Here is a 25,274-nt window from a genome sequence, read left to right as displayed (position 1 = left end):
ACCCAAAACTGGTACCCATGATCTTCCTTAACTAGAAGTTTTTCCTGTGTTCTTATAAGGAGAATAGAGAGGGCCAGATGAATAGTTTATCTGGAGACACCTGCTGAGTAAAATGAACTTGATAGTTTTCAGTTTTCAAGTGCAATGGTTCTTTGTTAAAAGCTTTGGTTTGCTTCATGAATGTTAGCAATCATTATAAAGTATTCTTTATGTTACAATTGGCAGACAAATCGGGATGGGAGGGGGGTTGTGATGTGACCAGTTTTCTTTCTAAGTCTGACAGAATGGTTTATGATTAAGTGATCAAATGTCTTATGGAAGATTTAATAAATATCTTATATGTTTCTTGAAATTTGACTCATGCTTCGGGGCAGGGGGTGTGTCCCCATTTATACTCTTGAACAATTGATTTCTTTCATTAGCTTTAGTGAATATCACATGCTACTTGGTGTTCACAAATAACCCAAGATTTTAATAGAAAACATTACCAAAGTTGCCTTTTTCTTCTTTTTACTGAAATTGATTCATTTTAAAATTTAATTGTAAATATAAATAACTTTAGAAGTTACCAGTGACATCAGTAGGGAGCAAACTGTGAGAAAAGGTTAAGTGTTTGTAGATTAAGAAAAAACCACACCCTTGTAAGTCAAGGGAGGAGTTGGATATTTGAAGGGAAGGAGAGTCGGAATCATGCTGAGGGATTAGTGCCAGTGTGGGGTGTGTTATATGGAAGGGAAGAATAAGTGACCCAGGGCTGATTCACAGAGCAAGAAGGTGATTGTCTATTTTTAGAGACTCTTAATTAGAATAGGAGAAACAGAATATATCTTCCAGGTTGAAATTGTTCTCACCCTGTAAGGTGGATAATATGGCTACCTTTAGCTCCTTGGGTGTGGAGGTTTTCATAATCCCTACTCTTTAGGGAGCATTTAGGGTTTGGGGGAAGCAATTGAATACATTCAGGATTATGATGTTATCCATAAGTGATCTGTGAAAACTTTTAAACTTAGATAATATTGCTAACAATTTTTTAAAAAAGAGTAGTTCCTTCATTATACACCATGAAACTAATCCACAGTGGCAGCAATGAAAATACTAATTTCTCAAGTAAATATATGATGAACTGTTATGAAAAGGAGGAAGAATAAAATGTTAATCTATAATCTGTTAATTGCTCAAATATGGCTTTGGCATTTAAACAAGTATTAGTGAATAATACATTTCAATACCATTTTAATGGGCTATTTGCTTACTTGAGGACTTCACAGTAAATTTCTATTTGTCTATAAACTATGTCCCCAAGATGACAGTCACCTAAATTGGCACAGTCAGGATTTGAACCTGGGTCTTCTGACTCCAAATTCAGTGTTCTTTCCGCTACATGGTTCTGCTGAGAGAGGTAGCATGGGTTAGTGCTGGGTCAGATAGAAATGGGGGCCACTTATCCATACATAAGGATCTCTGTGGGCTACAGGTTGATTTAGTTTCAAAATGTAATGTTATCTCTGTTTTATTGCATTTTTATTTATTTTGCCAATTTATTTCCCAGTGACGTTTTAATGTGGTTTGGGCTACACTGAGGAGTGTTCTGGGAGACATATTTAACATGTTTAATACTCCTCTCGTATAGTGAATGGAGCAGAGAGCTGACTTTGAGGCCTGCCTCTGACATACACTGACTGTGTGACCCTGGGCAAGTCACTTACCCTGTCATTGCTCTAGGTAGCCCTCTAAAATTACAAGTTGCTGAGAAGGTGCTGAAATGGAATAGTTAGAGGGAACTTCCATACCTGGAAGTTAGTTACCTTTGCCAGTAGGGATCGAGAGTGTATAGAGTGCTGGATAGATTAGTGGATAGATTCACACTGGGCTTGGTGTGAAGAAAACCTGAGTTCAGATCCAGCCTGAGACACTTACTAGCTGTGTAACCCTGGGCAAGTCATTAACCTCTCTTAGCCTCAGTTTCCTCATCTGTAAAATGGTGATAACAACAGCACCTACCTCCCAGGGCGCTGTTGTGAGGATCTGATATGATAATATTTGTAAAGCACTTAGTATATGATAAGATACTTTATAAATGCTGTCTGTTATTGTTGCCACCACCATCATCATCGTCATCATCAATGAAATCACAGGTCTAGTACTTATACCTGTAAACTACTGTGTTATCTTTAACATGTTGACATAATAACTTGGAAGTAACCATAGAAGGACAGATTGCTATCTGGATTGATACAACTCCAACTCCAAGTTGGACTTGGAATGAAGAAAGACCTGAGTTCTCACACCACCTCTGACACTGAAGCTTGTATGATTCAGGTCAAGTCACATAAACTCTCAGTGCAGGCTTGCTTTGTAATATTGATGGAGGGAGTTCCCACACCTTGTGAAATCACAGATTTGTGGTGATAACCAATTAATGGAGATTTAACTCTGTGTTCTGAAGTAGAGGTAATGGGTCAACATTGGAATGCTTGATATAAGAGAAAACTTCCAACCAACCAGAGTAAGAAAGTTGAATGGGCTTCCTTGTGGAGAAGTGAGATGCCCAGGTTGGATGACTCCTTGTTGGGGATGGTAAAGAACAAGTTCTTGGTCAAGTACAGGCTAGACCAGTTGGCCTCTCAGGTCCTTTATAACTGAGTTCTGTGGCAAATTCTTCAAGCCATTATTTAAGTGTTTGACTCTTTATTTTAAAATTTATAGTGTAAATTTAAAAAATTTACCACAGGCAAATAATTTAAATTTACATAGCAAAAATATTCAGAAATCAAATTTTGTATGTATTATCCAATGGCCCCTTTTTGTACTTTCCCTTTTGTAGAATTACTTATGCAGAAGGAATGTTAGACAACAACACACAGCATGGCAAATACTCACTCTGAAACGAATTTTCCCATTTTTGTGAATCTTAATAATCTATTCAGCAAGTGTTGATTGAGCTGAGCAACTGGTTCAGGCCCAAGGAATGAATAAGGCTCACTCTTTTTCATGTAAAATTACTTTATTGAGTCAGGATTCTTTTGCAGTTAATGCAACAAATAAGCTGTGGACATAACTAAATAATTGAATGCAGAATGTTTCTTAACTCGTTATGATTCATTCTTTATTATCCCCATAGGCAAAGTAATAGGAAAAAATGGAAAACTGATTCAAGAGATTGTGGACAAGTCAGGTGTTGTAAGAGTGAGAATTGAGGCTGAAAATGATAAAAATATTCCACAAGAAGAGGTAATGTTTTGCTTACATATTTTAGTTTTTAATAGTTATCTTATAAGGCCACTGTGAAGTTGCATAGACCTAATGTGCATTTAGTGTTCCTGATTAAAATTATTTTCTTGACTGCAAAGAAAAAAAAAGATGTGAAATTTTTTACTTTTTCTGACTTTTACCGTATTTTGCTTAGTATTTTTAATAGTATCTTGTGCTTTAAATTTACATTTGGCATATTAGTTTCTTTACTGTAGCTCCTTAAGTTACATTTTACAGCCCTTAATTTCATTTTCACTTAACATTTTGCAATCATGTTTTCTTACTGAAAAGCATGTTGGTTTTCTTTGAATTAATATATGTAACAGAGTTTTTACTTAAGGAATTAACAAGTACCTAACTTCTTAAGTATTGAAGCTATGTTTTATTGCAAAAAAAATATTTCAAGGTAAAGTTAGTTATGATATTTCATCTTGATTGTTAAAATAATGTTTATGATTTATATAGCTAAATCATTTTCTGCTTTCACATTAATTTATAATGATGCATGCTAAAAAACTGTTGTTCATTTAAAAAAACTAAGCCATTGTTGTGATGTTAGATTTCAATAAGGTCTTAAATGTTGGTGCTTTTTCTCTCTCTTATTTTTTTATTTTCTTTGCCAAGGAAATTATACCACAAAATCCCCTACCTTCCAATAATTCAAGGGTTGGATCTAATTCCTCAGAAGAAAAGAAATACTTAGATTTAAAGGAAAACTACACTCATTTTTCTCAGTCCAGCAGTACAAAAGTCCAAAGGGTAAGAAATATTTGTCACTTTGAATTAAACTTTAAAGAAGGAAAAAAATCCCTTCCATTTAAGTTACAATTCACAATTACTATTTCAGTTAGATGAACTTTGATGGAAAGAGGCTTACAGTCCTGTCTGGTGGGCCCTCCTGCTCTTCATGTCATATGTTTCCCATCTGATCACCAGCTTATGAAGTTTCACAAACTAGAAAATAATAGCTACTTCACAGTTGATTCACAGTGACAAATCTTATGCTGCGAACATAGGCTGCTGGGTTGAGCTTAATGGGCAAGTTTTTCTTTTGAGGATAAATTGTCATAATGCTCGCTTAATATTTTGCAACCATAGTAAGATAAAACATGCTTTTTATTGATCTCCAAACAAGCTGGGAATTTTAGGTGTGCCAGTAAGTACCTTCTCACCACAGTTTACAGACTCGTTTAGGTTTTGAAATACTTGGGCTGCCTTTTTAAAAAATTCAACCGTGTATATTTAAAAAAAACAAACAACTGGAAATGAAAATAAAAAGTCTTGAGTTCAGGATTCTGTGTATCGTTTGTTATAGTTAATGATATCACTAACACTTGCATTCCTTACACTGCTTTAGGTGTTAGTGGTTTCATCAATTGTAGCAGGGGAATCGCAGAAACCTGAAATCAAGTCTTGGCAGGTAGGAAATCAATCACCCTTGTTGAAACTACATTTAACATTTTTTTGTTGTTGTTGTTGTTTCCCTTTTTTGGTCCGAATGCAAGTGTGTGTGCGTGCGTATACCATATGTGTATGTTGTATATGCGCTGGACCACAAGGGTTTATGAAGGACAGCCACAAGCTGGGGAGGACATATTTTATTGTGCTTCTCACAATAGATATGGCTCTTTATTTTTTTGGTTGTTGTTCTTAAGAAGAATTAAAACATTTGAAGCTTTGACTTTTATTCCCTTGGGATACTTAACTGTGAGAAATTTATAATTTTATTTTTGGAAATATTCCATTAGAAGCTAGCATAGGAAACTAATTTTTTTTCTTTGAATTTAGACTTTTGTAATACTTTTATTCTTTAGGCAATCACATTTTAGGGTAAATCATAAAACATATGATTAAATATCTTTTGAAGATTGTGAGATGGTTTGTTGGAATCATCTAAGAGAATTTTTTTAATTCTAGATTGATTCCTGATCTCTCCCCTAAAATATTAGGAACCTTTTTATTTATTTCTAGTGTTGACTTCATTTAATAAAGATTTGCTAATACAGGTTTAAATTTGAATTACTTTGGATATAGAAGCCAGATTATTTTTTTAAATATATTTTCTTCCTTCCTTTCTTCCTTGCAGCCTTTCTTTTGTCCATTCTGTTGGGTCATCTTTATTATTTAAAAAGTCAGTTTAAAAAAAGCACAGTATAATACTGAATGAGACCAATAATGAATGAATAAACAAGCAGGGACAGATGATGTTTGGAGTTGGGGTACAGTAGAGAATGAGAGTAGGCAGGGGTGTTTTTGGTGAGGCATACCATCAAAGCTAACGTCTGAGGAAAGAAATCCCTTGGATTGTTGCCTAAATGAACATGAAATATGTGTATATGTCGCAGGAGGGAATCCTTCAGTGGAGGGGTTGATTCCCATTGATTGGAGAGAGGGCTGGTGTTTGTGGGGAGAGACTGAATCAGGAGAATGCCAATGGTAAGGATAGTTCTCTAATGGAATGTATGCGGATGGTTGGGTAACTGCAAAGAGGAGAATTCCAAAAAAAATTGTCTTTAAAAAAATAGGGAACACTTTATACAATAACAGAATTTTAAAGACAACTTTGAAATACTTGAGAACTCTGATCAATGCACTGATTGACCACAGTTCCAAAAGATTCATGATAAAACTTGTTAACCCACTTCTGCTACCTGGCAGAGAGAGAATAAACTCAGGGTGCAGATTGAGGCATTTTTTTTTTAACTTGACCGATTTGTTTTGCTTAACTCTTGTGTATATTTGTTGCAAGAGTTTTTCATTTTTTTTTCAGTAAGAAAAAAGGTAGGAAGATGGTAGAGAATAGATTTTTTTTTTTGTTAAATGAAGTAAAATTAAATAAAAAATAAGCTAAAAATTGAGTGCATTTGGAAAGGGAGTACAATTAGTATATATGCTTGAGGGATTGAAAGCATAGGACTGTACTTTTTGGGGGAAATTTGTCAAGAAGCGGTAGAGAGAAGACTTTAGGCTTGCCTGTTCCCTGCTTGTAAAATACAGATAATACAACTAATGCTGTCTACCTTAGGCTCAAGTGAGATGATAGATATAATCTGCTGTATAAACAACACACACACATTATATAATGTAAACTATATGTTTATTGTATAAATGGCAATTGTCATCATCCTTTGCAGCTTCCAAGAGAGGATAGTAAATAAATTTGTGTGTGCACAAGAGAGGAATATGTTTTAACCGGAAACTGTACAGAGCTAGAAACCTTTTGAGAAGTTTGATTATTTACTTGTTCAGTTATTTGGTGAGCCTTGAGGGGAAAGGTACCAAAAGTACATACCCCAACAAGTAGAGGGGATGTTTGGTATTCCTTAAAGTACTGTGATTGTCAGAGGAACTGACTGATAAAAAGGGAGATTCCTTTCTCTGACATTAGCTGTTTATTGCTTTGTGAATATTGAAGGCCTTTACGGGAAGGAAGAAGGTTCCTGTTGTAGAAGGTTCCTATTGTAGATTTGAGAAAGGCTTATTTTGGCTCTCATATCCTTAGGACTGGAATGATGGTAGTAGTAAGATAGTGATTGTTACTGTTTCAGAGAGGAAGACCTTTCCTTGTTGGGAGAGAAGCACTTTGATCATGTATAACTTGGGAAAACACCATCTATAGACTTTTTTACTTGGAAGGCTTTTGTTGGGCTTGTGGATGAAAACCAGTATCATAATGGAGAGTCACTGATATTTGCTCTCTTGGGCACAACAATTAGCCTGTCTGCAATTCATTTTCCTCATTTTCTCAGTTAAGTAGATTGGACCAGGTGATTGTCCCAGTTCTAACATACTCTGAAGTCCAGCTTTTTTATCCAGGGCTGATTGGGCCCAGAGAATTGATTTACACTAACCAAAACTTAACAAGTGATGAATATACAAGCTGGAATGCTGATTTATTCATTTAGAGTGAGAAATATAACTACCATGGATGTTTTAATGCCCATTTTCTTCCCATTTAAGGAATAATAAAAATAACAGCTAGCTTTAATGTTTGCAAAACACTTTACATATATCTCATATGGTTTTTACCACACCCTTGTGAGATGTGGTATTATTATTATTCCTATTATAGAAGTGAGGAAGTGGGTTTCACAGATGGTGAGTGTTAGAGGCAGGATTCTAACCCAGATTTTCCGTAACTCCAAGTTCAGGGCTCTGTTCACCACACTATGCTGCTTCTCTCTTCTAGACTTGCAAACAATCCACTATCATTCTGTGTTAATTTGTCTTCATATTGTTACTTCCTTGAAGCATACTTTCGTAAGATGGCCCAGTTACCAAATTTCTATGATATATTTTTTTTATTTATTTACACATTCTGCTTCTTGATTTTTGATAATATTTTGGGAGACCCCTTAATATCATTACTAAGTTAATCAACGAGGTGCGATGGAATGAACCTGGAGACTGGAGAACCCTGCTCTTGAATCTGGCTTCTTACACTAGCTGTGTGACCGTACCCTTCTGCAGTAGCTCCTACATGCCTGCCGAAGAAGCAGTCTCTGCTCTCAGAGGGCTTATATTCTAATAGACACAGCTTGTACACAATAAGTATAATAAAAATTAATACAAGGTGGTTAAGGAGGGCACTGATAGTTGGGGGGTAGAGGCTGCTGATGGATAAGAAAGACTTCGTGTAGGAGATAGTGTTGGAGCTGAGTTTTAAAGGAACTGTGAGAGTCTATGGTACATTAAACCTTGGTTTCCTTATCTGTGAAATAGGGATAATACATGTAGTACTAGTTTCACAGGGCTGTTGTGAGGATAAAATCAGATAAATAAAGTACTTTATAAATCTTAAATCATGAGCTCAATGTCATCCTAGTAGGATGGGTAATTTCTAGAAAATACTCCTTTTTTAGAATCATAGCGTATTTGGATTTGAAAGGACCTCAGAGTCCTAATGCAACTCTTACGCAATCTTAAATTCCTTCTACAACATTTCTTATAAGTAGTTGTCCAGTTTCTGCTTGAAAAACCTCCTCTTTGGGGAAAACTCTACTCTTTGAGGCAGCACATAACATTTTGGGATAAATAATTAGGGAGGAAGTTTCACATGAGCTTGAAATTTTGTCTTTGTCATTACTACCCATTGGTCCTACTCTGGTCTTTCAATGCCAAGCACAAGAGGTCTAATGGATACTCCTGCAGATATTTGAAGACTCTCCTTCCTCCCCTAAGTCATCTTTTCTTGAGGTTGAACATCCTCCATTCTTTCAACCAGTCACCATTGTGATCATCCTCTTCTAGATTCAGTCCAGCTTCTATGGCACTCAGAGGTGGAGTCAGTGCTTCACACTTGGTCTTACTGAGTCAGAGCACAGGGGCACTAACACTTCATTGGCTCTGAGCTCTATCTAGTAATTCCAAGTCTCATTGGCTCTTTTAGCTATGTCATTACACTTCTCATTTATGTCAAGCTTAAGGTCAGCCATAACCCCTGGGGTTTTGTTTTTGTTGTTGTTGTTGTTGTTATTGTTGTTGTTTTTTGGGGGGAGACTGGATTTTCTTCTCTCACCCAGGCTGGAAGTACAGCAGATACTCATGGGCCTGGATCTAATATTAGTCGGTATGGAAGCTTAAACCTGCCCTGGTTTTCATACATAGCCTGCTTGACTTCTGCTCCCAGGGCCTCAGCACATTGGTATGGGCATGGATGGACACCTGATGAGCTTTATCCTTACTGCAGCTCAGAACTACTGAACTCAACCAATCCACCAGCTTTTCTAACAGCAAGGACTACAAGAGTGCATCACCACTCTGGGCTCCTTGGTCTTTTTTCAGATGGTCTTCCTTACCATGTCTCCTATATTCTGTACTTGTGCAATTTGAGTTTATTGATCCAATGCAAACACTTGGCATTTTTATCCCTCAGAAATTTTATTTTGTTAGCTTTTCATCTCATAAACCTTTCAGATTTTTTGTAGCTATTTCTTTTGGATAGCTTGCTAGCTGTGTCAGTTTTGTGTCAACTGAAAATGTGATCTTATCCAAATTATTGATAAAAATGTTGACCTTAACAGTACCCAGAACAGAGACTTACGGTACGGCTTTAGAGACGCTGCTTCAAGTTGACACTTATTATTTATTTCTGAATCAATCTAACTATATTATTATCCGGTCCAAATTTCTCCATCCTGTTCATGAAGATGTTATGAGAGATTTTGGCAAGCGCTTTTTTCTTCTAGGTTCATGGCATTCCACTTTATCCTAAAGGAAATGAACTTAGTCTGCCATGACTTTTTCCTTCATGGACCATGCTGGTTCTTAGTGACCCTTTTCAAGTGTTCATAAACCATTCCTTTTTTAATAGGCTAACTTTTATCAGGAATTGATATTAAACTCAACCTATAGCTTGAAATATCCAACTCCTTTCCTTTTTGGAAAATTAGACCAACGTTTACTTGTTTCTGATTCAGTGGCACTTCTCCCATTCACCTCAACTCCTCAGAGATCATAGACAATGATTTAGCAATCACATTGCAAGTTCTTTCAGAGCACTAGGATATAATTCACCTAGGCCAAGTTACTGAGGGAAAGTGCTTTCAGCTGAAAAACACTTTAAAATTATGAAACTTTATTAATAAGGGGTTTAAAGCTAGAAGGGACCTCAAATCATTTAGTCCACCCATTCATTTTATAGATAAGAATACCGAGTTCTAAACCTAACACCTGGAGGATGTGGGAGGGTATGGACACAATGGGGTCAGATTGAGGGATGTAGCTTCTTCTGTGATCAAAGAGGACGGGAAAATATTTGATGATGACAGAATGATGTTTGCTGCCTTCACTGTATCTCACTTTGGGAGTCTTAATTTTGGGAGCCTTTACACTTCCTTTGCTTAGTGCTTTTCAGTTCTTTGATCCAGGCCATAAACCGTATTTGTAGACTATGGTTTTAGTTACATTTGTTATCTCTTGCCCCAGAGAATGTTATTGCATTTTTTAGATGGCATTTTGGAAATAATGTAAATGTCTATTTTTGTACAGTTTTGTTGAATATGAGACAGAAATGATGCTGATAAAGAAGAGGAATATTAGTTTTGTAGAACTGAAAAAGATACTGATTTTCCTGACGGTTTTTCTCTAACTGTTCATTGTGTAGCTCCTGTACTTATAAGTGCCCCTGGGTTTTCTAGTAATAGTTTCAGCCATGAATATCAGACAGTGAGGCAGAAATGCTTCCTGATTTCCTGCTTTGGAGTTACCTGTCATGGGCAACAGAAATTTAAAAGTCTTTAGGGTCCTTGTGTTAGTCTTTCCAGTAATCTTGAGGTCAGCAGGTGAGATTAGCTGCAGGCACGTGTCTTTGCTGTCACTGTCACTAGGATGGGACCTGGGGACCATAACAGCTGAGGGAGTTTGATCTCCATTCACAGCACCCTTTATTTTCTCTATGGTGTCACAGGATTGAAATCAGCGTTAACAATACCCTCCCATCTTTCCATTCCTTGTCATTTTCAGTAGTCTTTTGGATTTCTGTATTAAGAACTACATAACTTGCATGGTGCTACATATTTGCTAGCTATTTTACATAATTGCCATTCTGTCTCTCTTTGTTATATCTTTTTAAACTTCAAGTTTAAGAGAAAAAGATGTCAATGATAAAATAGGAAGGTGTTTTGTGATTTTTTTTTACCGATTTCTGCGGATTGACCAGAAATATTTTTTTAGAGAGCTATGATTTCTCAGGATCTATCTTTATGTGAAGGGTCTGACATCATACAATTAAACTTTCTTTGATAACCTTAAAAACAGAAATATAAACTTTGTGAGCACTGTGTTTTATACTCTGTCAAAATGGCTATCCCATTATTAAGGACATCATTTATTAAGCACCCTATGTGCCAGGCACTGTGCTAAGAAATGGGGACACAAAGACAAGGGCAAACATGAAATAGCCTCTGCCCATAAGGTGCCTAATATGTGCGCATCCAGGTAAATACATAATCGTGGGGTGCATGAGTGACACTAGGTGCTGGGGAGGGGATTGATCAGGTGAGGTCTCAAACAATCTCTAAATTTGAACTAAATTTTATTGTTAATATCAAAAGTGAAAATGAGCTAGATGAGGAATATATTGTAGTTTTCAAGTCCTTTTCAAAGGTTCATTAATGAAAATCCACTTAATGCTTGTATAATTTTAATTTGTATAGCATATCTTTTGTAGTTTATGTGTATGTGTGTGTGTGTGTATATTTTAAACCAATATACAGACCTTATTCAATTTGTTAGTTTTTTAAAAGTACAGGCTTATAACTTCATGAGGGCTAGGTACTTATTTTGATTTATCATAATTCACCTCACTATATAAAATAGAAGGAATACTGTTTGAATATGGATGTATAGTCATCATTTGTGTGGATTGGACTGATCAGGCTTGAAACTTGTAGCTTTACAGATGCTTTTATTACTGCAATTTGTTTTTCAGGGAATGGTACCATTTGTCTTTGTTGGAACCAAGGACAGCATCACCAATGCAACAGTTCTTCTGGATTATCATCTTAATTATTTAAAGGTAAGCACAGGAACAGTTTGAAAATTCAGAACCTTTCTTGCTTAAATGTGGAAATTTCTTATTCAGGAGTTCTAGGGATTAGGAAATGTCCACTTGTATCCCATCATATTTCTCCTGAGAACTCTTTGCTTGATTTTGACTATCTCTGTAACCCCTTCTGTTTGATTTAGGCAAACCTCAATTTACCATCCGTTTTTGTGGAGGGAGAGGGGTTCTTTTTTTTACCTTGGTGGTTTTTTAAGGCTAAATCTTACGGTTTTGTATCAGTTTGGCCTCCAAAATCACTGTTTCTATTGTTCAAAGCAATCTCAGTATGATTTATTTAATATCAGCCTTTTAAAAGTTTTTTGGTGTGTTTTCACGCTTACTGCCAGATATACCCTCCCAACCACCAAGTGATCCCTCCTTTATTACAGAGAAAAACAATAAAGCAAAATCTGATGCAGTGACTATGCATTCAATGTTCCACATCCACAGTACCCTCACCTCTTGACTGATAGGTGAATGGTAAAGCCCTTGTTTTTAAAGCATGTACATGTTAGTGTAATCTCCACGCTTTCTCTTACACAAAATAGAAGACATTTGTACTTTATGTAGATAAATATTTTAAGTTATTTTTAGTGTTTTTATTGTTAATCTAATTTGCATTATTGTCTAAAACTTTAAGTTACGGTTCAGTCTGCCTTGGTAGAGGGAGTTTCACAGAGACATAATCATAGACCCTTGCTTTGTTGGTGACTAATTTGTATCAGTGTTGACTGTTCAGAATTAGAACCTAGACTGCAGAGATTTGGCGGTAGCTTGATGTTAGAGTACTACAAGTCTGGAATTGTGGGTTCTCCTCCCAGCTCTTGCTATTTGACTAGAGAAGTGATTTTATTTTGGGGCCTCTCAGTTTTCTCGTCTTTACAATGAAAGGTTGAACAGCTGATCTGGGAGGTCCTTTATGGCCCAAGTATTTTGCAGTTCTGTGAAATTGTGCCATTTAGAGATGAGTTTGCAAACCTTCCACAAACTTCACTCCTTCAAGGACTTCATGTGTATGCATTATACTCTTTACTGATAGAAATTACATTTTGTTCCTGCCTTAGATGTTTTGATGAGTTATGTGTGTGGCTTTTTTTAAACAAAACCAAAACAACCCCCTCATCTGAGGGGTTCACCCTCTGGTTGATGAATCTGCTCTGAACATATTCCTCAGATGTTAGAGACATAGTCCATTGCTGGCCCATACGCCATGTTACATAAACTCTAGATTTGCCCTAAATGAACCTGGGTTCAAACCCTAACTTTTCTACTGTATAATCTCAGGCAAGTCATTTTTCTTTTTTGGGGGGGGGGCCTTCTTTTTGTCTTAGTTGTACAATGAAGGAATTGAGCAAGCTCAAATTTTATATTTTTCATCTTGGTAGATAATACTCCAGTGGATTTGCCTTCAAAAAACTAGGGTCATTTTGACACGGTAAAACACATAAATAGCAAATTAATCATTTCACATGACATTTTTAACTTAGCTGCTCTACAGGTCATATGCGTGTGAAAATTATAATCAAATCATCATTTGTAGTAAATAAGATTTTTCATTAAAAAGCATAATTTTTTCTACTGTAGTATTTATTGAGCTATCTTATTAAAAGTTGACTTTATTTTTAATAATTAAAATTTTCTGCTTACAGAACAGGGAAAAAGATAAAATATTTCCAACAAGTTCATGTGTTTTATACAGTACTGAGAAGTAAATATTGAGATTGTAAATACCCATTCTTTTATACTTACTTCATGGGCTAAATGGTTCTATCAGTCTTTTACTGTAAATAGTTATGTTTTGTGGGATATGATTATCCAAAATCATGTGATTATGGGGTGTAGGGCAGAGAATATCCAATATTTGTCAATAATTAACAGCATTGAGCATATTTCTCAGATGATAGAGACATGGTTCATTGCCGACCCATACTGCAAGCATATTAGAGTGCTGGATATTGTGAACTTTCTACATACTTCAGTGCTTTAAGGATTTCATGTGTGTGCATTATACCCTTTACTGATAGAAAGTATATTTTGTTCCTGCCTTAGTAGGTGGTTTGATGAGTTGTTGTGTTTCTTTTAAAACAAAACAAAAACCCAAACCAAAAAAATCCTCATCTGAGAGCTAACCCTCTGGGTAATGAATCTGCTCTGAACATAGTCCTCAGATGATAGAGACATAATTCATTCCAGGCATTCACCTCTGTAACTGTTTGTGACTGGATCTGGCCCTGCTGTTTTTTGATAAGTGAGATGTTGAGATTGGGAGAGCAAAGGTTAAAAATTAGTTAAAATTGTGCCTTGACTTGCCTGATCAGTATAATGATTTCAAAAACATCATGATGATCTTAAGCTAGTGGAGGATGATAAAGAGTCTAAATGATGAGAAAAGAATCTGTAGCATTCTGCCATCAAAATTGGTTTTGTTGTATTCTGATTCTGCAAAAATTGATAATCTTTGTGGTTGTAAGTTGTTTGTCAGTCAAAATATCCTTTATCCTGACTCTTGCTTTATAATAATATCGATAGTAAATTTGGAGCTGAAATGAGAATTTTGCTAGTATACCTTTTAATCAGAAGAAAAGAAAAAAATGCTAAATATAGTGGTTATTTTTTAACTATTATTTTGTGTATTTTATACAGGAGGTAGACCAACTGCGTTTGGAGAGGCTGCAAATTGATGAGCAGTTGCGACAGATTGGAGCGAGTTCTAGACCACCCCCGAATCGTGCAGATAAGGATAAAGGCTATGTGACCGACGATGGCCCAGGACTAGGCCGAGGTAGTAGGCCTTACAGAAATAGAGGACATGGTAGACGTGGTCCTGGATATGCTTCAGGTATAAGATGAAGAATATTGCTGAGTAACCATTTCTCCTCATAGTCTTAGAGCTGCCCATCATTGACATGTAGTGGATATTCTCTGTCTCACTCCCCATGATTACATGATTTTGGATAACCATATCTCACAAAACATAACTATTACAAGTCTGATAGAACACATTTAGCCCGTAGAGTGAGTATAAGGAATGGGTATTTTAAAGCTCTCAGATGTCTGTGAACTTGTAACAGATTCTCTTATTTGGGGGGATTTTTGTTTTCATCTTGACCTGTTATTTCATTGATATGAAGAGTTCCTCCATCAGCGCCTGTGGAAGCATTGTCTGTAACTTACAGCTTTAGAGAGTTACCTCGGTCAGTTATTCTGTCATTGTCATGCAGTTGTATGTGTCTGGGGCAGGATTTGACCTCCAGTTTTCTTGACCTCAAGGCCATTTTTATGTCTGTATCACTTCTCATTTTTATGTATCATCTAAATAGAATTTGCACTTTGGTTGCCAAGGATCTTGTTTTGACAAGTATGTGCTGGTCGTACGTGGTCATAGGATGGATCACAGATTCACACTTAATGTTTCCTTTAGTGAGTCAGCAGCCTATAAGCTATGTGCTGCAGGTTCTAGCAAGGTAGTTTCAATGTGATTGTCCCTAAGCCAAATTAAGGAAGTCATATTTCACTTTTATGCCTTTCTTATTCCCCTAACTTAACCCCTTTATTCTTTCTTGGCTTCCCCCAGCTATGCCCGTTTCATGCTCCTGTTATCACTCTCCTTTGCTTGTAGAGTAATCCCTGCTAAGGTATTAACTGATAGCTTTGGTGTTAGCTAATAACTGCTTAAAATTTAACCCTTCATATTTACTTATTTGCATTTTAATAATAACTGACATTTTAAAAGGGTACTGTTGAAGATGGAAAAGCCTTTAAGACCCAAAGGATTGAAGCTGTAATGGTGGAATAGCAGGCATTGAGTTTGAAGGCTGGCACTGGGTATGATAGCTGGAGCTATAGACAGGTGGGAGTATGCTGGGGGTGGGAGGGGAGGCATCCTTTCCTCTTCTGACTGCCTCTTCTTCTGGGGGCCTAAGAGCATTACTACGCATTGCTACTAGCAAATTGACTCAGCTGGCTGCTTTTAATGTGTTTCAGCATAGCTTGCTGACTATGGTTGGCTCCTTCCTTCCTCCTCTCCGCCAAACTGATCCAGGCAGGTTGCATTTGTTATTGTAGAACAGTATTAATGAAAAAGATGGCTTCTAATGGCATACTTTTTTGTCAAAAAATGCTACCAACGTAGAAGTAATGTAGATAGCCATCGTAGGACTTGAATTCCCTCTCTACCATACTTTACCAAGGCCCTCAAGTGAGGAAGGTTGTGGCTTCCGGGCCCTTTCGCCTCTGGAGTGTGCTCTCACCTCTCTCAAGACAGTCTTCTGCTCAGGAATGAAAAGGTCTCTTGTGAACTTCCCCACTCCTTGATTATTCCAAGGTATTGCCTATGACTATGCTTCAGAGTAAAAAGAGATGAAAAAATTTGTGTAAAAGGTGAGTAGAAAAAAATTATGCTTAAGGCGTGCCCACACAGAATATGACAAAGTGGAATGAATCACGGGTAAACAGTCTTCACCTTAGATGGGACCAGGCCCTGGTATCACCGCCAAAAGCCTTGAGGTGGCACCATTAGTTTCTCTTCATTCCCTGACCTCGTGTTAAGGTGACCGATATTTCACCTAATCCCGTTTTGTTCCCAAGGTATTTATTATTCAAGTTATTATTTGTTTAGCTGTTAAAGACCATTTTTTTCCTACAGTGATCTCAGGTGGTTGAATGTAGAACCCCTCAGGTTTGAAAATATTACTGTGCTTTGCATCACAAAGAAAATAGTTGAAGAGGATTGATCAATTGTTTTTTATAAGAATAAGAACTAACACTGTCTATAAACCCAAACCCTTATGTTTCATGAAGCTCCTGAGTAACACTCGGTTGAAAAAACTTAGTACAAAGTAAACAGAAAAGAGATTCTGTCTACTCTGTAACTGACTTATCAAGAGGAGAAAGGCATTCAATTGATATTTGGAATTTTTCTCCAAGGTTGTTAATTTGATAGTGTTTTTTAAAAATGAACAATTGTATATGGCTTTTAACTCTTGATAGGAACTAATTCTGAAGCATCAAATGCTTCTGAAACAGAATCTGACCACCGAGATGAACTCAGTGATTGGTCTTTGGCCCCAGCAGAGGACGAAAGGGACAACTACTTACGTAGAGGAGACGGACGAAGACGCGGAGGTGGCGCCCGAGGACAAGGAGGAAGAGGTCGTGGCGGTTTTAAAGGTAATGATATTACTAAGAGGTCATGGCGGTTTTGAAGGTAATGTTTTATTTTGTTTTGTTTTTGAAAGAAGAAAGAGTAATGCTGGAGAGAAAAACTCTTAATGAAATGTAAGATATTATCTAAATGCTATTTATTCTGGTTATTGGCTACTGTGAAATGTAGAAAAAAAAACCATTAGCCATTCGTTTGTATCATGGTTATATTGTAGTTACTAGCTTTCTGTACTGACTCCTGTAGAATTATGGCAGGAATTAACAATGCTTTTTCTTTTGAGGTTATTTTTACTCTTTTCCAAGGTACTAAGTGTAATTAAGGTGAAATGAGAGAGCTAGGTGGCGCCAGGCCTGGAGTAAGGAAGAACTGAGTTCAAGTCCGCTTCAGACACTTACTAGCTTTGTGACCATGGGCAAGTAACTTCACCTCTGTTTGCTTCAGTTTCCTCATCTGTAAAATGGGGATAATAGTAACAGCACCTACCTCCTAGGGTTGTTGTGAGTATCAAATGAGATAATCTTTATGAAGCACATAGCACAGTGCCTGGCACAGAGTAAGTGCTATATACATTTTAGCAATTAAAATAAAATCAGAATGAGTTGCGTTTTGTATTAACCCCTTTGGAGTGTAGTTTTGTTCCTTCACCTATTGCCCATGGTTTCTTCATCCCTTCTGCTCTTGGGTACAGTCATAAACAGTGCTTAAGGATGAGCACAGATTTTTGTTTAGATGTCAGGGGCATCTATTAGAAGTAGTTTACACTGTTGGGGGACCTCGAAAAGTTGCTATTTAAAAGTAAATTATATTTTTTTCCTATAGCTTGAAGGGTTGGGAGGAAAGTTGTGGGGTAGTCCTGTTTATTCTCCTGCTTAGCTTAAGGTGAGGTAAAAAGGGATTTGAACTGCCGATTGCTAATATTTCGTAGTTCATCTCTTAAACCTACCTCTTGCACCTGGCACAGTCTCTTGGTAGCCCAATAGGTTGTTCTTTTACTTTAAGGTTTGTTTTTTTTGTTTGGTTGTTTTTTGTTTTTTTTTTTTTAGCAATTATAATGTAATGGGATGTGCAGATAATTTAACTTCAGATTACAAAGTGGGAGTGTTTTTTTTTAAAAGCTTTGAATATTCATTTCTGAATCAACTTCACCACTGAAACTTTTAAAAAATTCGTCGTAGGAAATGATGATCAGTCTCGAACAGATAATCGTCAGCGGAACACACGAGATGCTAAAGGAAGAACGGCAGATGGATCGCTTCAGGTAATTGGTGTAGCTTATTTTTATTTATGCTTAATTTTTAAATTAAGTTGTAAGAGATTTTATGAAAGTGTACCTATCTCACATTACATGAGAAATACATCCAAAGAGCATAAATTTTAGTTCACACCTGAGCTAGTATAATTCTTTTCGACACTATAATTGCATTTTTATTCCTTTTTGACAAGGATAGAAAAATGTGAGAATTTTTGCAGAGAAATTACAGATACTTAGATAAAGACTTGACAGCCCACAGTACTTCTGTAGCTTAATAATAAAGAAATAGACTCTTGATAACCAAATATATAACAATCGGCCGTTTGCAAATCTTCATTATTAGAATTTCCTTCTTGTTCTTCAAGTACTCAAATTTTCAAATGGGCTTCAGTAATCGTTAAGCATTACCTTTAAATCTAATTTTTTTTTACTGATATAGCAAAAATAGATGATAAATGAAATTTCTTCCACTGAAGTAGATTTTCCATCCTTTTCAAGAGTCATTCCAATCCCTGCTTCTCTTGATCATTGTTAATATTGTAGAGTTGTAGAGATCAAAGACATTGAAGCCAAAAAGTTTGTATTTAAAAGAATAGTAATCATATTTATTTCACTTCCATTTAGAGGAGAAAGATACAGCAGTAGGAATGAAAACAGGCATATTGGTTGTACATGGTTTCATAATTGACTGTTTGCCACTGACTGAAATGATTTGTTATTTCATATTCCCCTGTAATACTTAATTGTAGTCTAGCGCTTGTCTCATCCTACAAAAATTTCATATATTTTTGCACAACTGGGTCAAAAAGATATGAATTAAAAATGCAACAGAGTGGCGCTTCCACTGGCATAATTTACCTTATCATTTGAGAATTAATATGCTCCAGAAGCATGCCTTTTTGGAGTATATTTGATGTTTCTGTGGTCTTTACCTCTCTCTGGGATGTGACAAGCTCTATTCTCAAGGGAGCTCTAACAGGTTTTACTAGTGCTTAGTTAAGTAAGTGGAGGGCAAAGTTGTAGGTGCTCACTGATCAGAAGGAAAGAAAGGAAAAAGAAACTTGGGAAATGAAAAGCAGGGAAAGAGATTTTTTTTCTACCAGTAGCCACTTTCACCATGACAGAGAAATCACATTGTTTTATATTCCTAAGCCTCCCATGGTTTCTAGCTACATAGGCTGTCACTGAGCTGGGTGCTAGCTTCCTGTCTGTCTTTAGAGACCTCTTTAGCTCTAGGCCTGAAAAGGTGCTCTGGAGCCCAAGAGTGGGACTGCCATTTCTTGTTTCCTCTTCTTTTCTCTCTCTAAGAACTGAGCTATGCTACCACTGATGTTCTTCACTCTGCTATTCTTCCACAGCATTCATTCAACCTTGTCAGAATTAGTTCTACCAGCGTGTTTCACTTGGGCACTGGCTACTGTTCTCATATGAAAAGAAAATAGCTGGAAGAGGGATTTTGGTTAACAACTTAAACCTCCACAAGTAAATGATATGAAAAATTTGAGTGTCGAAAATCTAGTAGAATTTGTTTTGTAATATGAGAGTAAAAGCAGATGGATGTTTCATTTGGATCTCATGGTTAGGGGGTAGAGTGCCGTAGCGGGGTCACCAGAATTTGGTCCTTAAGCTTACAAATGAAAAAATTTACCCAAGATGGGTCAAACAAACCCTTGGGGTTTAGTGCTACTCAAAGTCTAAAGTGACTACACTTTAGGAAGCAGAGTCCCAATTATAATCTATTTCTTTTGTCTCCATTATCACTTTCCTTTAATACATAGTATTTACATTTCAGGCTTAGTCTCCTTGGCAGGCAAATTGGGAATTATGTTGGGATATGCATTACATAACAAATGTGACTCGTTTTAGATCAGAATTGACTACAATAATGAAAGAAGTGTCCACACTAAAACATTACAGAATACGTCAAGCGAAGGTAGTCGGCTGCGCACGGGTAAAGAGCGTAATCAGAAGAAAGAAAAATCAGACAGCGTGGATGGGCAGCAACCGCTGGTGAATGGAGTACCCTAAACTGCATAGTTCTCGAGTCATATTTCCTATACTGTTTCAGTAATTCTTATTCCACATTAGAGAAACTTTGTTAGGCCAAAGACAAAATAGTAGGCAAGATGGCGCAGGGCATGAAATGAAGACAAAAGTTCTGTTAGCCTTTTTTGTTTGTTTGATTTTTTTTTTTAATATTGGCTGTAAGCAACTGTTTTCAGGATAAGAAGTTATACAAATATTTACTTAAGAATATCTTGGACTTCTAAAATATGCTTTCAAGTACATACTGTGTACTTCAAAAAGTTTTTTTTTTGTTTTCTAAAAATATCGAGCTGTGCACTAGTATACTTTCTGTTCGTTTGGACTTTTACTGCATTGGGTCAATCACTGCTAAATTTATTCTTTTTTCTGAATAAATAGTGTTTGTGATAATCAAATTAGGCTTCTGTTTTCAATCAAACTTCAAAGTCCTTATGAAATGCTCTGTCGTTTCATGTCCTGTGTCAGTTCACGTTTTGGTCCACTTTTTCAGTATCTTAGTGGACCTTGAAATGTATGATGTAACAATTGTCATTTTCATTAGCAAAAAAAAAAAAAAAAGTTGTATGATCTGTGCCTTTTTTATATCTTGGCAGGTAGGAATATTTTATTTGGAAGCAGAAATCAGGGAAGAGAAGTTGGAAACACTAAATGTAAAATATATGTAGCAAACCCTGTCCAGACATTTAGTACTTTATAGAAGAATGCATGCTTTCCATTCTTTTTTTCCTTACTTAAACATCAGGTTAGGCAGTATAAAGAATAGGGGTTTGTGTTTTGTTTTTATTTTATTTTTGTTTTTTGCACTGAAGATTAACATAGTGTTGAGAGAAGTGTAATTTTTCTTTACACATGGGACAAGAAATCACTGTCTTTCCATTTTGAAAGAGAAAAATTTCTTTGGGAACAAATCTTCCTGGTTACAAACTAGCAGATCATGCCTCTTTGGCCAGATAACTATATTGAGTAAATAGTCGTAATTTCATCTTGTCACAAATTATAGAATTGTTTTTCATAATTTTAATTTCAAGCTTATCTCAGGGGAGGTAGGAAGGTGATGTCCTTTGTGATTGATATGTGAAGCACAGGTATCCAACTTTGTAACATTGGAGGCAGGTTAAATTGTTAAATTCGAAGTTCCAGGCCTGATTTGAAAGAAGAATCAGAAGGCATTCTAGAATTTGATAACAAGTAATAGACAATTAGGGAATGGGGGTGGGGGGTGGGCAGGTGAATTTTTGCTTTTTTTTTTTTTTTCCCCTCTTTGGGATCATGAATGACTTTACTGGGGAAAACTGTGTTAAGGAACTTCATTTTAAAATTTTCTATTTTTCTTAAAAAGTTACTCCAGTAGGGGTGCCACTGATTATGTACAGAACTGTACAAACCAAACCTGCCTCTGATGTATTTTGTGAGTTTCATTTATCTTTGCTTTTCTTTTCACTGTTACTTTTCCTTGCATACAAGTAAGCATATAAAAATCGCAAGAAACTGCACATGGTTTAACAAATATTAAAATGTCTTTAAAATCTTGCCAAACATTATTGTTGATTTTTAGTTATTTATTTTGGGAATGTATAGCATTTGAGAAAAAAAAAAACAAAAAACAAAAACCTGGTACCTTGCACACATCATCTGTAAGCTGTTTGGTTAAAATACTGTAGATAATTAACCAAGGTAGACTGACCTTGTAATGTAACTGCTCTTGGGCAATATTCTCTGTACATAGTAGCTGCAACAGATTGGATTTTATGTTGACATTTGTTTGGTTATAGTGCAATATATTTTGTATGCAAGCAGTTTCAATAAAGTTTGGTCTTCCTCTGCTAACTGATGTTGATGCAATCCTTACAAATGATTGCTTTGAAACAAGTTCGACTAAAGGAAAAGAAATCTATTAAAAAGTATATTCTGTCACAACACTTACCTCTTAACCATTGCTTATTTCACAGGTCATAGGAAGCCATCACTTAATCTACCAATTTCTAAGAATTTGGCATTGTGTTCAGGAACATGAGAAATCACTGACAAAATGGTACAAGACACATTGTGTTAAAACATGCACTATGTGTATATTTTTTATATTCAGAGGCTGAGAGTTTAGCAAGGCACTAACTAGCTTAAATGTAAAGGACTGATTACTAAAATGTAATTTGGTTTATCCCAGATCATTGTTTTCAGATGGCGTTGGGGCCAAGACTAATTTTTACAATACTTGTGTGCAAAAGTTAAATGTTTGTCTTTTAGTTCAAAATCCTGACTTTTTTTTAAGGCTTATTTAATAATTTTAAAAATATGGGAATTGTAAATCTTAAAAGTTTTATTAAAAAATCTTGTTTAGAACAAAGCAAAAATAAGTCTGACAGATGCTTGATTTTTGGTTTTAAATCTTAATTTTGAACATATGTTCAAATTCTCAGTTTTGGTGGGAGAATTATTAGAAAATTATTTGTGTGTGGGATAGTGTCTTTGCGTGTCCTTAAAAGGCAAAAGTGAAAATTTCATTTTTTTTACACTATTTCTAGTGGTGAAAAAGTTTCAGTATGTTGTTGAGGCATTATGACCATAAGCAACATTGTGGCCATGTCTACATCAAGAACAACTGGTCTATCATGATACTTGTTTACAAGGCAAAAAGAAAATAAGAATTTTGTTGACATTGCCATTAGTGGCTTTGTAATGAGACCAGTTGCTATCTTGGTCTGTTGGCAAGAATTTCAGATCATTTCTGTCCTACACATCTCAGTCCTGAAAAGTGAAGTCTTTGTGCAAAGAAGATGGGCAGAGCATCTGGTTCTGCAGCTCATTATTTGAACCTAAAAGGAACGAAAAATTTAGTAGAAATCCAGTTTGCATAGATGTTGAACCAAGAAACACCATCTTTTGTATGTTTTACTTTCTAGTGTTTACTTGTTTGAAACTTGTTTAGGTTATACAACATAGAATCTGCCTACCTCCTCAGATATCTGTTAACTCTTAAAAAGGATTAAAATGCTTCGGAGGGGAGTAAGGCATGGTCAATAGTCAAAAAAGATGGTTTGGTACTATCACAATTTGGCATGATTCCCATCCATTTAAAATGACTTAGCTGAGTGTTATCCCAAGTAACTGACAAGCAGTATTTTCACTAAACAGGCAAATAGTCTTCCTCTACCTTGTTTAACCCAAACCCTCTACTGCAGTTAGGATCATTTGCCATTAAAATGTAATCAATACAAACATACGTTGCTCGCTACAAAACTTCTTTTTCCTCTTATTTAATGATGTGTCTAGGTCAGTTCAATAGAATATGGTATAATAGTATGTATTAGCTTTCAACCTTAGTCTGATTTCAGTCTCGTGGTCATAGCCTACACATCTCTCCCATTCCAACAATCAGATCTCTTAAGAACTATGTCATTGGAGATCATGGATCTTTAGTGAAAGAGTGGAGGTCATGAAAATACCTACCACAACTTACTGGAGGAAAAAATCTAAATATGGTTATGTATATCTTTGTTATGATCTAAGTATTTCTAATTTTTTGGTGCCCTATAGTTACATCTCCAGTATATCTCCAGTACAACTTCTGTGAAAAATTCTAAGGGAGATATGTTTGGTAGAAAAAAGTTTTAGGATCTTAGTGTTAGAGAGTAGTATTAAAATTCTTTTTTTATTACTTGGGTGATTAAAAATATTAAGCTTTGACAACTGGAAGCTGCTAAATAGCATACTGTATAGTTTTATTAAGGATTTCAACTTTTGTTTACTGTTAGTATAGGAGGGAAGAAAATGAATATCCAGAAAAACTAGGAGAAATCCCGAGCACTATTTCTGATATGCATATTAGAACATATATCTTATATCTATGTACATCTTATATATAATATATATTTTATATCCACATATCTTATGAATATTTTAATATTTAAAAGAATATACTTGTGCTGCAAAACAGGAAAACAGAAATTCTCATCTAAGGGTTGAAAATCATGTTATAAAAACTGGCATGTTGCTAATTTTTCCACTAGATTAAAGTCAGTCTTGAATTCCACTGTTCTTTATTATAGGACCATCATTCCCAATTTTATAATTTTCCTTTTGATAGATGAACTGAGAAAGTTTTATTTCATAGCTTCCATGTATTCAAAAAACAATCGAATTTCCACAACTTGGCTGTTAGTAATACTGAGGGCCTCCTGGGGACAGTATATTGCTTTTTGACAATTAAGAAATAGCCTAGCACTTGAGGAGTTCACAATCTAAATGGGATTTAAAATATTCTCCAAACAGGCATCCTGATGACTTGGAAAGACCATTGCTCTGGCAGCCACAAGAGCTTGGCTCTGTCACTGTGTGACCTCATATAAGCCATTTCACCCATTTTGCTCTTTGTTTCTTCATCTGTGAAATAAGGAGGTTGGATTCTAAAGTTCCCTCTAGCTCTATTATCTATAATTGTACAAAGGGAAGAGTCCTATTTTTCACTAAGTTAAAACACCCAAAAAGATCAAATCAAGACAAATATTTTCAACACACCTTTTGTGTGTTGGGCACTGTACCAGGCGGTATGGTTTTGAGTTCGAAGAAAAATAGTCTTTCCGCTATGGTAGTTGTAAGATCAACAAAGTTAAATCATTTTCAGCATGGTTAGAAGTCTCAAGTGTATTATTAATCCATTTATTGTGTATATAATTAAGTCTTAGCAGTATTCTGTTAAATAAATTAAATAAATTCATTCCTAAACCTTCTGAATAAGTGGTTGTTTACTGTATGTTTTTATGTGCAGTAAATGCTTCTCATCCACTTTCTCATGGTGAGCCACAGGTGGCAGATGGTAGGTGGCCTTCTGTCAAGCCAAGCTCAAAGCTTTTTTGGCTTAGGCCCTCCCAGAGCTTACATTCTTCTAATAAAACCATTGAGAACTGTCACCTTGAGACCTTGAAGCATCTCAGAGTAGGACTGGTTGAAGAGTGGTATTGACTTATTTTTTTAAGTTATATTTAGTTATATTTGGGGTTTTTTTTTTTGGTTCCCCA

The 25,274-nt window shown here is 35.9% G+C and overlaps 1 protein-coding gene across 8 annotated transcripts in view; it reads left to right on the top strand.

Annotated features, from left to right (window-relative positions):
• Positions 1-20,817, top strand: part of FMR1 (fragile X mental retardation 1) — a 57,854-nt gene extending 37,037 nt beyond the window's left edge. Inside the window, exons 10-17 of one of the 8 annotated variants that reach the window (XM_027847197.1) lie at positions 3,122-3,231; positions 3,877-4,011; positions 4,610-4,672; positions 11,684-11,770; positions 14,441-14,636; positions 16,871-16,966; positions 18,137-18,219; positions 20,080-20,817. In XM_027847197.1, the coding sequence (XP_027702998.1) occupies positions 3,122-3,231; positions 3,877-4,011; positions 4,610-4,672; positions 11,684-11,770; positions 14,441-14,636; positions 16,871-16,966; positions 18,137-18,219; positions 20,080-20,241 (932 nt within the window). In that variant the 3' untranslated portion in view covers positions 20,242-20,817. Of the gene's footprint in view, positions 1-3,121; positions 3,232-3,876; positions 4,012-4,609; positions 4,673-11,683; positions 11,771-14,440; positions 14,637-16,786; positions 16,967-18,136; positions 18,220-20,079 lie in introns of all 8 variants that reach the window. The other 7 variants (XM_027847198.1, XM_027847193.1, XM_027847195.1 and 4 more) reach the window with 7 other exon arrangements.
• Positions 20,818-25,274: the final 4,457 nt, after the last annotated feature.

The sequence above is a fragment of the Vombatus ursinus genome, unplaced genomic scaffold (genome assembly GCF_900497805.2).
Source record: "Vombatus ursinus unplaced genomic scaffold, bare-nosed wombat genome assembly UNPS02015358.1, whole genome shotgun sequence".
Classification (NCBI taxonomy): domain Eukaryota; kingdom Metazoa; phylum Chordata; class Mammalia; order Diprotodontia; family Vombatidae; genus Vombatus; species Vombatus ursinus.
This window is presented reverse-complemented; position numbering and strand designations above follow the sequence as displayed.